The following is a 14,902-nucleotide window of genomic DNA, read 5'->3' on the forward strand; positions in this document are numbered from 1 at the left end:
TGAATAAAAATAAGCAAGGAGGAGTAGAAAGAGAAAGGAAATATGATGATCTTGGTAAACGAAACCTAAGATTACACTCCTCTGAAATCCCAGTTTGCCTTGCTTCCCCAACTAAACTTTAAGCACCTTGCGTGTAAAGACAGTGGTTATACTTCTTTGCATTTTCTAATGTACCTTACATGTAGGAGGACTAAAAAAAATTACATGTCAATTGAGAGAGAGAAAGAAAATTTGGGGTCACTTATTTATAATCCTATGGCACTCGCTACAAGCATACTAGAGTAAATTAACAATTAGTAAGAAAGATGTCACCTATACCTGAAATACAACTTCACCCTCTATTTCCACATGTCCTCCCACTTTGCCTTTCATTCTAGCTACACATCAAGGAGTGCCTGTTTTGTTTCCCCCACCCACTCTTTGACTTCCTTTTTTTATTTCCTTCCCAGCTGACTAAACCAAGTTGCTCCCAGTATCCACAGGGTTATGTTTAGAGAAACAGACCACTAAAGAATAACCAGAAATAAGTTTTTCCCTTTTCTGTTCCAAACCTACTTGTAAATATTCAACTACTCCTACTTTAATTCCACAGAGAGGCAAAACAAAAACAAAAACAAAATAGGGCAGAAAAAAGGCTTCCAATTTATCAGGAACTATGGAGCGTATGTGAATGATAAATGAAGGGGAAAAGCTAATATGGATACCAACCATGGGTTCAGTTTAAAAATAAAATAAAATATTTCTTTAATAGCATACTGTCCTACAGTCAGTTCATCAAACCCAGTGGCTCTTCAAGCAGCCCTCACTGGTCACCCTTCATGGCAAGAGACTTTTCAAAATCTTGATGTCCTTCCACAGCTATCAATCAACTATTACATTGTTATTGTAAAAGCTACTATCATTTATTGAGTACTATTATGGCCAGATTTTGGCCAACCACTTCACATGCACAATCTCCTTTAATTCCCACATCAGCCTGAGGCTTAGAAAAGTTAAGACACTTTTGTCCAGAGTCTCTCAACTGGCCAGTGGTAAAGCAAAGATTCACACCCAATACTGCCCAATTTCAGAGGCCAAACTTTAAACCACCTAGGAAAATGCTAGTGATAGCTGGGATTCCTGGCTGAAGACTGAGGCTAGGAGAGTCATATAGAGATTCAGTGAAAACATGTTGGAGACAGATTTAGCACATGATATCTATGAAAACAACTTTCAAACAAACTGACTCAAAACAGAAAAACTTTTGCCAGATGTCAGTGTGAGAATGTGAGAACTCAGAACACAAAAATCCAAGACATGTTCTGAGGGAAAAGGGCAATTTGAGGGCTTATCCCATTTGGTCAGACAAACGTTTGCAAAATCAAACGCTTGCCAGGGTTACACAGATAACCTACAAGTTTCTTTTGACATAGGCACACTTGAGTAGTAAACATAGAAACAGTCCTCAGTTATACACAAAAAAGTGAGCTCTTCCATGTTTATCTTGAAGAGTGTCACCCTCTTTCATTTTCTCATTTTTGTTACATAAATGAGCACAAGAAATATTTCACATTTCTCTTTCAAGTTTAAAATTGTGAAATATTTAAAAATATTTAAACATACAAAACAAGGCAATTAATACCCATGTACTCACTACCTAGTTTTATCAATCTTCACACTCTGCCATATTTGTTATAAATTTTTTTCTTCCCAAGTAATAAAATATTAAGAGTAGAGCTAAAGTCTCCCCCTCCTCTTCTCCCCAGAGATACCAATCAGAATTTGGTGTTTAATCATTCCCATACATATTTTATACTATATCATATATAGACATTAACAATATGTAGCACTTACTGTTTTGCCTATTTCCAAATTTTATATAAGCTATCATATTAAACATATTCAGCAACTTGTATTTTGCTCTTTATCTAGTTTGATACATGAGTTCTAGCTCACTTATTTTAACTGTTATAGAAGATTCCACTATACGAGTTGACCAAATTGTATTAATTTATTCAGCTGCTGATGGGCATTTAAGTCGTTTCCTATTTTTCATCAGCACAAAGAAATGCTTCATGAACATTTTTCCCCAAATATTAATTTTTTTATTGAAATATAATTGTACATATCTGTGGGATTCAGCATTGAATGTCAATACCTGTGTGCAATATGTGATGCTCAAATAAGGATAATTAGTATATTCAACATTACACAATGTAATCATTTTGTGGCCCTTTACTAACTTCTTGCTAACCCCTCTCCCCTTCCCTTTTTCCCACCTCTGGTAATCTCAGTTCTGATGAATATTCTTCTATATGTTCCCTGTGCACAATTGCTAAGGTCAAGTCTCTCAAAGGTATATGACAAGAAGTAGATTCCCTGGGTCGAAGGGGCCGGGTATCACTTTATTAGACATTGCCAAATTGCTTTACCGTTTTTTTTTTTTTGGTTGCTGGCCGGTATAGGGATCCGAACCCATGACCTTGGTGTTATAAGGCTGCGTTCTAAACAACTGAGCTAACCAGCAAGCCCCAAATTGCTTTACAAGGTGGTTGAACCAATTCATTCTCCCACCAACAGTGTATGAGTTTCTTGTTGTTTTACTTTGTATTTCCCTGATTATTAATAATTTGAGCATCTTTTTTTCTTATGTTTATTAGCCATTCAAATATCCTCTTTTGTGAACTCCATATTCATATCCTTTGCTTATTTTTTTATCGAGTTGTTTTATTTTTTACTTATTAACTTGTAGAAGTTTCTTCTGTTATATCCTTTGCAAATATCTTCACTGGGTATGTGGCTTGTCTTTTGTTTTTGTGCCCCTTTTGAACAGAAATTTAAAATTTTTATTTAGTCAAATTTATCTTTAAATCTATGTTTTATCTTTATCTCTATAGTTTGTTGTATGCTTAAAGAATACTTTTCCTGTCTTTTTTTTTTTTTTTTTTTTTAAAGATGACCAGTAAGGGGATCTCAACCCTTGGCTTGGTGTTGTCAACACCATGCTCAGCTAAGTGAGCCAACCTGCCATCCCTATATAGGATTCGAACCCGTGGCCTTGGTGTTATCAGCACCGCAATCTCCCGAGTGAGCCATGGGCCGGCCCCTTTTCCTGTCTTAAGATCAAAAAAATTCTCATATTTTCTTTTAAAAGTTGTAAAATTTTCTTTCTGTAATTAGATCTAATTGACCTGGGATGAATTTTTGCACATGCTGTGAGGTGAACATCTAATTTTACTTATTTCTACATAGATGACTAATTGCCCCTGCACAAGTTAATGAAAGGGCCATCCTTTCCTCATTCACTTGTAATGTAGATCTCTTCAAGTTTTCATATATTTGTGGATATATTTCCAGGGACTATAGTCTGTTCTACTGGTATCTTCATGTATCCCTGCATTAACTCTACTACTATAACAACTAGAACTTTATAATAAGTCTTGGCACCTAGCAGAAGTAGTCCCTTCTCGTTGTTCTTCAAAACTATCTTCGTTACTCTTGGCTTTCTACTCTTTATTATTTATTTTATAATTAGTTCCCAAAATTTAATCATAAAAAAGCATAAATTTATAAGTGCACTAAATGATCTATTATCTTTATTTTTATTTAATTTTATAATACCCAAAGCAGTATTTTAAAAGCATAGCAACCTGTTAACAATGATTACTTCTGGTGAGTGGGATTGGCAGGAGTAGATGAAAAAAGGGAAGACTTTGTGTTTTTGCTTTTATTTTTTACTTTAAAACACTTTTATACTGTTTAACTATTTAAATTAAACAAGTATTTAATGAAAAATTGAATAAAGAAAAAAAGTACAATTATAAATTCAAGAACCTCCACATTTGAGCAGAGACCTTGTGTGTCTTCTACAGTGTTCTAGCTTCCACAGAGCTGTCCCCACAGCAGATGCTATGCATCTGGATGAGTAGAGGTAAAGGTGATGAGGGCAGGAGGATTCAACAAGCCTTGAAGTAAGCCTTAAAAAAACACTTGCATTTGGAAGATAGACTTCAGAAAAAAAGGATCTATTACCATCCCCCTTTGAAATGCTGGTTAATATCGATTCACAATTCTAACTGCTCTGCTCCTTAAACATTTATTTTATTTTGGCAGCTGGCTGGTATGGGGATCCAAATCCTTGTCCTTAAACATTTAGACCTCTATTTGAATGCAGTGTAATAGGAATGGGGAATTCTGAAACCTCCTATCCTGAACTGTAAAATACAATACTGTGCAAAGAGGCCATGGGTTTAATGAGATCAAGGAAAACATGAAAGCCGCTGTTGACAAACCTGTCCCAAATTTGCTGAAGGGGTGTTTGGGATTCCCTGTAGCTTTTTCCAACTGAAAAAGTCTCCAGGCATCATTCATGACATTCTTCTCATGTTCTGAATCAACTGCATTCACCTCTCTGTCTTTGCAACTTTCATCAAACAAGGGGCACAGGAAAAACTGTGCAAACCTAAGGGTGTGAAACATAATTATCAACTTGAAAAATGACATTGTAAAAGAGTGGGCTTTTACAAACATTTTTGAAACATTAGATAGGAAATATGAATTCTACAGAATTAGAAAAAAATTACCATTGTTACTAAGAAAAAAGGAGTATAAAGTAAGTTCAAAATATCTGAAGAAAAATATAATATTGAACATATGTAAATTCAGAAGAGTTAATTTACCCCAAAGATGCTACATAATTAGTGAAAATTAAGAAAAGATTAACACTAAAAAGTCAAGGCAGACTTAACAGAGACAGGAACAGTCTATTTAAGATTTGTAATTTGGGATGTCTATGAAAAACCTTGTTATATGTGGCTAATTCTCCCAAAAAGAGGAAAACACAGGTGATAGTTCTCAGACAAATAAATATTAAATGTACAGTTTTAGGTACAATTTCACTAAGACTCAGGAACCTGAGGACAAATTAAGTGACCTACTTTCAAAGGCTCCATTTGAAATTTTGTTCCCTTCTTATAGAGAAAAACAAACACACTTTAATTAGTAGAAAAAAAATAAAGCAGTGAAAAACCTGAGTTATGACACAGTAGTTTGACTAAGCCATGATTATGGGCTTTTATGAAACAGTAAGAGAAACAGTCTATAAATTTTTAATAAGCAGTGATTCAGCAAATAACATGGTATGTAAATTGAATAGAAGTTACCAATAAATATGCTTTCCTTGAGGCTATTCTTTAATAATAGCACCAAAGATTAATTAGGATACTTTTAGTTAATAAATTAACTGTCCTATATCAAGTTACAATTTGTCATGATTTCATGTAATAATTTCTCTTCAGAAACTTTACATCCTATCTTATAAGAGTAAGACCTAGAATTCAGATGAGACCAAGAGCAGAGGCTCTGAATGGGACTACTTTTCAGCCTAAGAGACTCTTGGGTCTACAAACATTTCAGTTACTACACCTCACAAACCAACTGTCAAAGGTCTTTACAATTATTTTGTATTTATTTTAAGTGTGTTCAGTGAATATAACACTGTGCTAATAAGTACTTTACACATACCAATACAAAGGGAAACTCCATCTATTGGGAGTTTATAATCAAAGATGTACGAAAACAGGTATTTCTGTTACAGACATGTAACTTCTTTTACCTACCTCAATATATCCAGGCTGAGAAAAGTGCCTAATAGCTACCCACCAAAGCTATATAGGCCTGGTAAAGGGTCATGTTTATGACACAGTCTAATAAAGTTTTTAAAAAGATGTTCTTATACACGTGTATTTTTACTCTGAGCCAAGTAACAGACAACTTCCATCATACAGAGATCTATTATATGAATATGTGCTGAAGCATTTGCTAAATTCTTTTAAAGCAGGAAATGAAATTAAGTGTATGATCCAGGGAACTCATTAATAGAAGTCTTCTGGGAATACACATAAAAGATGATTACACCTCAAAGCTGCTGCCTAAAGACTGAAACATAAGATAGAATAAGTAGGAAGCAGACTATTTTGACCCAGCTCCGTATACTAAACCTATGCTTTTGCCCTGTGAATGTCTTTGCACTAAGGAATAAATATGCAAGTCATTTTTTTTTAAACATAAAGATTATAATTAATATAGGTAAGCAATTAAAGCTGATAATGACTAAAACTACAAGTCAGATTTCATTACAGACACATCAAAAAGCTGCAGAACTACATCTTATTAACACAGAAAACTATAAAAATTCACCAAGGATAAGTTACTTTGAATAATGACTAAAATCACTGATATAACAAAAAATTAAGAAATTAAACTGGTCTAATGGAGCTTGCTCAAGAAAATACTTTCAAAATATCCCCAGGGTTCAAACAGCAGTTTGAAATATTCTGTATCCACTAAGTATCCTTAGAAGTGAGGAAGTGAAGAACAGAATATTTATCTAGCATCCTGGAACAGGAATTATGTTTGAAAAGAAATCCACAACATTATCATAGGTTATTCTTCATCACATGCTTTATACATAAACCAGTTAGAATGGGAAGGGCTGGTAAGAATTTTATAAGTCAATAAAATATTTTGTAGGCCTAAAGGCTGGTTTAAAGTCATGCCATTATTTTTCCTCTACCACAAAGTAAATATATGACATCACTCATTATTTTTTCTTTTTTATAAAACACAGGAAATGGGCCGAGCCCGTGGCGCACTCGGGAGAGTGCAGCGCTGGGAGCGCGGCGATGCTCCCGCCGCGGGTTCGGATTCTATATAGGAATGGCCGGTGCACTCACTGGCTGAGTGCCGGTCATGAAAAAGACAAAAAAAAAAAGTATTAAAAAACAGGAAAAAACACTAGTTAAAATACCTTTTGTTAAACTATAAAGCTACAAAGCCATCTTTGTAATAATAATTATTATCATTAATGTGACAAGTGCACAAAGTTGCATAATGCATAGGGTATTCAGAATTACCTGTCTAGGGCACCTTCTAGGTGTTCGTGGGAAACATCAAAATAGTAATTGGTATGCTCTCCACTAGTAAAGGCATTTGAACTTCCTGCATGCTCACTGAGAAACTGGCTGTATTCATTTTCTTTAGGGTATTTCTTTGTTCCCAAAAAAAGCATATGTTCACAAAAATGACTTAAGCCAGCAATATTTGGAGGATCTGACAATGAACCTGAAAGAGAAAACACATATATATATATAAATCATTTTTTTTATGCTGAAAGCTAGTAAGTACAGATAAATTACAGATGATCTGGAATTCTTGTTAGCGTGACAACTCCAACCATAAAATCAGAGAGTTAAGCATAGGCTGCTCTAAAACGGTATTATTTACAAGGTAAACTAGTAGTCAGAAGATCTGAATTGTAGCCTCTGCTTTTGATATTAAATAGTTGGTGACATTCAGCAGATTACTTAACATCTTTGGCCATTAGTTTCCTCACACACTGGAGAGAAAGAAAGACTTGAATTCATTGTTTTATAAGAGCTAGAAGTTTCTTGTCATGGTTTTATTTTATTAAAAAATATGCTATATGGAAACCATATAGCATAGTGCTAAGACCTTTAAGCATAATACTTTACTTATCTCGCCTCAGTCACCTCTTCTATATATATATATCTATCTCTTGGAGGGTCATGTGTGTGTGTGTGTATATATATATATATATATATATATATATCTTGGAGGGTCATATGAATACAAATTAGAGGATATTTGCAAAGCACTCTATATTATAGGGGGCAATAGTTATTTGTTCAATATTACCTTATTTCATCAATTCTAAAATGCCACTGAGTTGAATTAAATAAAAGTTTTTCAGAGAAGAAAAAAAGAACATTGCCTCACTAAATGTATGCACAGATAGGCAGCAAACTGATTAAAGGAACATTAACTGTGAAAGAAATGTGCACATAAGAATCTACAAAATACGAGATTAAGTGTACCAAAGTGAAAAAAATCAGAACTGTAAAGGATGGGAATGAATTTCCTTGCTGCTTGGTCACCTTAGGTGGGAACCTAACAAGATGCCCTTAGTAAACATAAGATTATTTGACTTAGACAATTGTAGTTTGCCAATAGCTGTACAAGGGTTCCAGTACAAAATAACGTACCTCAAACTGATAACTACCTGGTCTTTATTTGCACTTATATGCAGAGTTCTAATAAATGTCTACATTAGGTCTATGAATTTGAACAAAGCTTAAATCACAATTTTAAATTGTACCTATGTGTACATCAAGTGCTGCTGAAGACTTATCCGTGGTGGGATCGCTGATGAGAAGTACTTTGATACCATTGGCCAGCTCTAACCCGCGATATTCTCGTTTGTCTTCAGGAGACTTGATAATGTGATTTCCTATTCTCTTGATAGCTGTATTATTCATTTTGTTGTAAGTCCTTTTTTGGAAACTGAAAAGAAGAAGATTATTAATTATTAAGTTGTGACTGCTTTTTTTTTTTAAAGGACCAAAGAATAACATCAAGCAAACCCATAATAAAACATCATCAAAATAAATAAATAGATAAATAATACCTGGAAGAAACTTCTTATAGCCTATATACAGGGCACATTCATTCCTCTCCTCCCTCTGACTACTCATTCTTTCAGGGAAATTCTAACAATTTTGTTTTCATGGAGCCTTACTTGTATCTAGAACAGTACATGGATGGGGATTTGAGACAGGTGGGTTGGGCCATATGAGTTGGTCAGTGTGCTGACATAGAAGAGTTTTCAATTACCAATAACTACTACGACACATATGTCAGAGGTATCTGCTAGAGTGAGGTTGTGTAAGAATTAATATCAGGTCAACCAAAACATTGCTCAACCTGATGATATTCAAAGATAGGGCAGATCTGAAGTCCATGGGTCTGATATGCACATGCTCAGAACACAGGGAACAACCCCCAATGAGGGACAATGCTGTGCAACCCTAATACAAAATAAGGAACCTGGGTTGTCCTATGAAAGCAACAAAAGCAAAAACATAAAACGAACAAACAAAAAGTTGGAAGGACCCCAAGTAATTTTTGCGATATGCTTAAGAGTAGAATGCTAGAGCAGGAATAGTCTGGTGATCTTCACAGAGATATTCAATCAATTCTCTTACAGAGGGTTTCCTCTGATAGTCCTCTACTTTCTTCTCTAAGAAGGGCAGAGGTACACTGATGAAAAAGGACCACAGACACACAAAATCCTCTAGGGGTGTTGGTTGTTATTAGTGCAGTGAAGGGATCTTCCAAAGTCTGAAGTATGTATGTTTTTTGAGAGTAGAGTAGTTGTTAGTTTTGGCTATACTGGGGACTGCTTAAGAGACAAAAAATTGCGCCCGCTATTACTGACAGTTAATATACCTGTGAAGTAAAGCTCAAAACATATCTGAAATTACAGAGAAAAAATGACCCTGTGCTAGCATATTTATTTGCTTCTTACTTGGAAGTCGAAAGAAGTGAATCTGACTGCTCCTTAAAGATTGGCAGACAGCTAGATTTAAAGGTAAATCTGAAGGGACATAAATAGGCATACAATTATTTTGGATAAAATTTTTTTTGTATTAAAATCTCTAGGGATTAAGGGAGGAAAAAATCTATTTTGCTTTTATCAGAATACCCTCCTCTCTGAAATCATGTATAACTATTCTTCTATTCTAAACAGCAATTGATAAACCAAAGAGGTTTGTTCCTATTAAGACTGTCCCCCATAAATCTTGTTTTGAGGAGAAGATATTTGAAATTTTAAAGATCAATACATAGGTCATACTAAATGAATAATACTGATTTTTAAAAATTACATCATGCTTCACACAGATAGTGCTTACCCTATTTACAGTAAAAATAATATTCTGAAAAACAAAACAAAATATAATACTAACATTCTGGGTATGTAAGGCCACACTGGAAAATTCAAAAGCAATTTGGAAGTGAAAAGCCATTATTAACAATTCTTTTCTACTTCATTAGTTATCAACTGTTTAAGTTCAATGCTAAAGAGAAATGAAAATATCTGAGTGCTAAGTCTAAAAAATGGTGTTCTGTGATTAAAAAAAAATTCTCAGGGTGACAGAAAATGGTCTATTTAAGACTCCAAAGAGGGGCACAAGGAGCTTCAGACAACAGTCCTGGTTAAGGCACTTCCCTAAGGACGATCTGCTTAGACTGCAGCAAATGCCTTAAAAAACTCTGTTTCAGAAACCTTAATTTATGTACAATATAAATTACTATCTTAAAAAGTGAGTTCCAGCCTAGCAGTAACATAACATTAAATAAGCCACAAGGTAGCCTCCATTAAGACCCCCAGCAAGAAAGGCAGCATTAAAAAGTGGCAATAAAGAAGCTCTGTGCACCACAGAGAATGCCTAAATTCCCCCCCAGCAAGGCTCAACTACAGGGAGAAAGAAGGTTGGGCTTCTAGTGATTGATTCCAGTAGGTGGGATAAAAAGTCAAAGTCTATTTTGGTTCCATTGCCATTGTATATGCCCAACTCTCTCTATTGTGCTTGCCCTGGCTAGTTTGTTCTAGGGCAATCAAGGGTTGCAAACAATTAAAATGTGATGATGATAATGATGATGACAAAGCTCTAAAATTTCTGTTCAAACAACTACAATAAAGAGACGAAATGCAACTTACTTTGGTGGTATAAATTGTCTTGTTCTGTGGTAGGTTAAAAACTCATTACATAGATAAAGATAACCACCTCAGCCACAGACTACATTCTTTACTTTTTCAGGGTTCCAACTTCCCTTGTCCAGATTTTAATTTTCTTAGACAAAAACTATTTAAATTGTAAATAGAGAATAGGATGCAGATAAGACAGAATAACACGAGTTAGAGAGCTCTCAGCCCAATAAGAACCATTTACAAATGATCAGAGTCCACCACGGGCATGGATATAACTTATTTGAACATTAAAGCTGTTATTTGATTATTATTCCTGGTGTGGCTGGGAGAGAGATTGATTTATTCTATTAAGTCACACATAAAAATTAGTCTAACTACTTTTACACATTGTATACAGGATCAAAAACAGCTTATAAATTTCCAAGCTAACAATGCTCCCAAATCAAATACCATGACTTCTTGAGGAAGTAAAAGCCAAAAGAAAAAGTTGCAACATTTTCAAACAAGACCCATTCTCAGCAATCTTAATTCAACAGGCAGCCTGGCTTTACCTATAGCATATGTATCAACACTTCCTACAACAATTTGATTCTTACCTTCCGGAGAACTGAAGGAAATGATTGAGAAAGCCTCCTCCTCTGATGATGAGTTCATCAGCAGCTTGCCTGTCTCTGTATTTATACTCGTGAGATCACATGTCTATCCATCTCACCTCCCTCCTTAGCATAAAACCTAATTTTATTTATTGCAAATGTTCTCCAATAAGCAAGCATTCTGACATTTTAGATGACAAGCTACTGCAAACTCAAATGCTTTCTCAGACATTTATTTGAGATTTTTAACCTGTCAAAGTCAAAATTTTAGAAGCAATAAAATTACTTTCAATTTTAGGGATATTATCATACATTGGAAACTTCATAATAAGGCACAGAATTGTTAGTTCTCAGCACTTTGATAAACTGAAGAGATGTTTAGTAATCACAACATATTTTGTAATTTTGCTCAGAATTTAAAACAATGACTATAACCACAGAAAGTAAAAGCTGGAAGAGCCATTATGTTATCTAGTCCTTGTAGTTCATGGACTGACAGCACTGGCTCCTCCTGGAAGCTTGTTAAAAATGCAAAATATCAGAATCCACCAGAGATCTACTAAGCCAAAATCTGCATTTTTTAAAAAAATAGAATAAGTTTATTCTTTAATGTTGGCCAAATGAACATTACTAAACATGTGTAATGTATGGGGTATTCTGATGTTTCAGGTGACCTAGTTATGAGAAGTTGATGTTCCCAGATGTAGCTAGGTACATATTCACCCAATTCATACTGCTGTAATAGAGCAATACTTTTTACAAAGTACACTACTATTTCTGCGAGAAGCTAACGTTCACCATTTGCTGATCTCACTACACAAAAGTGTGCACATAATTAGACAAATATTCAAGGAGTTTTTGTTTTGTTTTTTTTTTAAGAAAATTAAGTATTTTATTTAAAAATTTTTTTTTTATTTTTTAATTTATCAATACACAATGTAGTTGATTTTTGTGTCCCTTTCCCCCCTCGATCTCCCCAGAATCTGCATTTTAACAAGATCCCCAGGTGGGCTAGTCCCCTATAAGGAAACTGAAGCTCAAGGAGTGATTTAAGTGATTTAAGAATCACTTGTGGGCTGGCTGGTTAGCTCAGTTGGTTAGAGCATATAGAGCATAGTGCTGATAATACCAAGGCCCAGGGTTCAATCCCTGCAACAGCCAGCTGCCACCAAAAAAAAAAGGAATAACTTGCCCAAGATCATACCACAAAAAGTTACAATTAGGACAGCCCATGGCTCACTTAGGAGAGTGCAGTGCTGATAACACCAAGGCCATGGGTTTGGATCCCTATATAGGGATGGCCAGTTAGCTCACCTGGGAGTGTGTGGTGCTGACACCACCAAGTCAGGGATTACGATCCCCTTACCACCCGTCATCTTAAAAAAAAAAAAAAAAAAAAAAAAAAGTTACAATTAGAACTTGGCTCTTAACTCCCAGTCCTGTCTCCAGCCTTACCCTCCATATCCAAACAAACATATAAGGAGGCCTATTAAGGTTCAGATACTGCACCACACGTTGGCTATAAAGATGAGTAAGTCAGAGCCCTTGCTCTTAAGGAATCCAGACTACTGACAGAGACAGATATGAAAACGGGTCACTATTAAGTGTACTCACAAAGTTGTGCCCTGGGTACTATGGGAGTAATGAAAGGGGGGCACCTAACCCTGCCTAGGAGAGGAGAGAGGGGAGACAAAGGAGGTGAGAAGTATGCCAAATAAAAGGCAAGGGGACAACCAAAGTCGAAGGGAATACCTGAGCAAGACCTGGTGGTAAGAAAAAAGCATGAGGAATATGGTGGAAAAACAAGAAGCTTGGTGTTAATGGAACTACGACTAGAAACTCCATTTAAAGACCATGGACTAACACGTAAAGGCCTAAAGTTTAGGCTTGCAAAAACAAATCCCCAAATAGAAGGTCATTTCCAAATTCCTACACCCAGAGTAAATTTTATTCTGCAAATAATCTTTTATTCAGATGACCTTTTACAGTCTTTTTCTTATATCTCTTGAAGTGTTTCACAGCCTATGTAATAGCAGATTGGGAAATTTTACTTTGCCTTCTGCTCTCTACTTATTTCTATATCACCTCCCCACAAATTTAAAGTTAGACCTGATTTAGAAATGATGACCTATAAACCTGAACAGGAAAGCTGGCCGGTTTGCTCAGATGGTTAGAGCATGATACTGGTAACACCAAGCTCTAGGGTTCCATCCCTGTACTGGCTAACTGCCAAAAACGAAACCAAAACAACAACAAAAAATCAAAACCTCCCTTCTGTAGAATCCACCCACCCACTCCTGTAACCATAATTGGAAACTGAGGCCTATGGCACTCCTAAATGCAGAGGAAGAGCCCAGAGAGAAAAATGCCTGGAATCGGAACCACCCACAAGCTGCTGTCACCACCCTGGGGCCCCGAGGCGTGGAGCCAGATGAAGCCAAATCGAGCTGCAACCAAGTAAATAAAGAGCACACCAAAACACCATTTTCACATGGGTAGCACACCAAAGTCACAGCAATTGCCATGGCTGCTGCAAAAGCCGCTAGTCTATAGCAGCAGTCACAGCTACCATGTAGATGGCATACCAGACTCTCAACTGCACTGACAAGAGGAGAGGCACCAGCGGAGACCAAAAAAAAAAAAAAAAAGAAGAGGTCCTCTCTTTCCACAAATTACACTCCAGAGTAATAGAAGAAACATCTGATTTATTTATTTATTTATTACCGGTAAGGGGATCGCAACCCACGGCACGGTGCAGTCTGCACCACGCTCAGCCAGTGAGCGCACTGGCCATCCCTATATAGGATCCGAACCCACAGTCTCGGTGCTACCAGCGCCACACTCTCCCGAGTGAGCCATGGGGCCGGCCCCAGAAACATCTGATTTATAATAATAGGAGAGAACTTGATCACACCTGTCTTGGTACTGGACAGATCATCTAGGCAACAAACCAACAGAGGAACAGTTAATCTATCAGATGGAGAGAACAAATCTATGGTTATTAGAAGGGAAGGAGAGAGGGAGAGAGAGGTGAGGAAGTGGGAAGGGGAAAGAATGGATAAGGGGCATAAAGAATAAGTATGGTTTGTAACAATGAATATGCTAAAAAACAAAATGAAACACCACAAAACATCCCTGCTTCCCCATACAAGGCAGAGGTAAGTAAGCAGATGTCAAGGGAGTGGGGGTAAGAGCCTCAGGATATCTCAATATACTAACACAGTCTAAAGACCAGATAACCCAAAGTACTATTAATGCTACTTAACCTAAAAAAATAATGACATGTCTCAAGGAACCACACAGCTCTTCAGTTATAGGGGCAGGTATACCTCTCTTCATACACCAGCTAGATCATAAAGGTGGGTATAAAATAAAACTCTGTCAGTTAAATGTTATTTTCCCAGGATGAGATGCACTGCCTTTGTTCCAGGCAGAATGTCAGCTGTTCTAACTCTGTTCTCTGGCCCTCTGGAAAGAACTTTAAGATCAACAAATGAATCCTTAAATGAATTGGAGTGGTTGCAATTTAAATGGATCCTACAGCAATATCATTTTAGAGATAAGTGCTTTGCAAATTTTGTTTTAGATTTGGTACATGCACATCAATGGTTGTTAATTCCAAAAGTGACAGGCTTAACAGACAGAATACTTTATAGAGACTTTATAGAGGCTTTATAAAGGTTTAAGCAAATGAACAAAACCTGTGTTTTATACTTCTTGCCATAGTTAACTACAGGTTTCTTACAGTTGTAGTTTGAGG

General features: G+C 36.0%; 1 protein-coding gene across 3 annotated transcripts in view; it reads right to left on the reverse strand.

The window, feature by feature from the left end:
- IDE (insulin degrading enzyme) overlaps positions 1 to 14,902 on the reverse strand; it is a 96,497-nt gene that overhangs the window by 51,406 nt on the left and 30,189 nt on the right. For all 3 annotated transcript variants that reach the window (XM_063102065.1, XM_063102064.1, XM_063102066.1), the window contains exons 2-4: positions 8,156 to 8,340; positions 6,894 to 7,101; positions 4,272 to 4,441 (exon numbers count right to left, since the gene is read on the reverse strand). In XM_063102065.1, coding sequence (XP_062958135.1) covers positions 4,272 to 4,441; positions 6,894 to 7,101; positions 8,156 to 8,340 — 563 coding nt within the window. The remainder of the gene's footprint in view (positions 1 to 4,271; positions 4,442 to 6,893; positions 7,102 to 8,155; positions 8,341 to 14,902) is intronic.

This window comes from Cynocephalus volans, chromosome 7, assembly GCF_027409185.1.
Source record: "Cynocephalus volans isolate mCynVol1 chromosome 7, mCynVol1.pri, whole genome shotgun sequence".
Classification (NCBI taxonomy): Eukaryota; Metazoa; Chordata; class Mammalia; order Dermoptera; family Cynocephalidae; genus Cynocephalus; species Cynocephalus volans.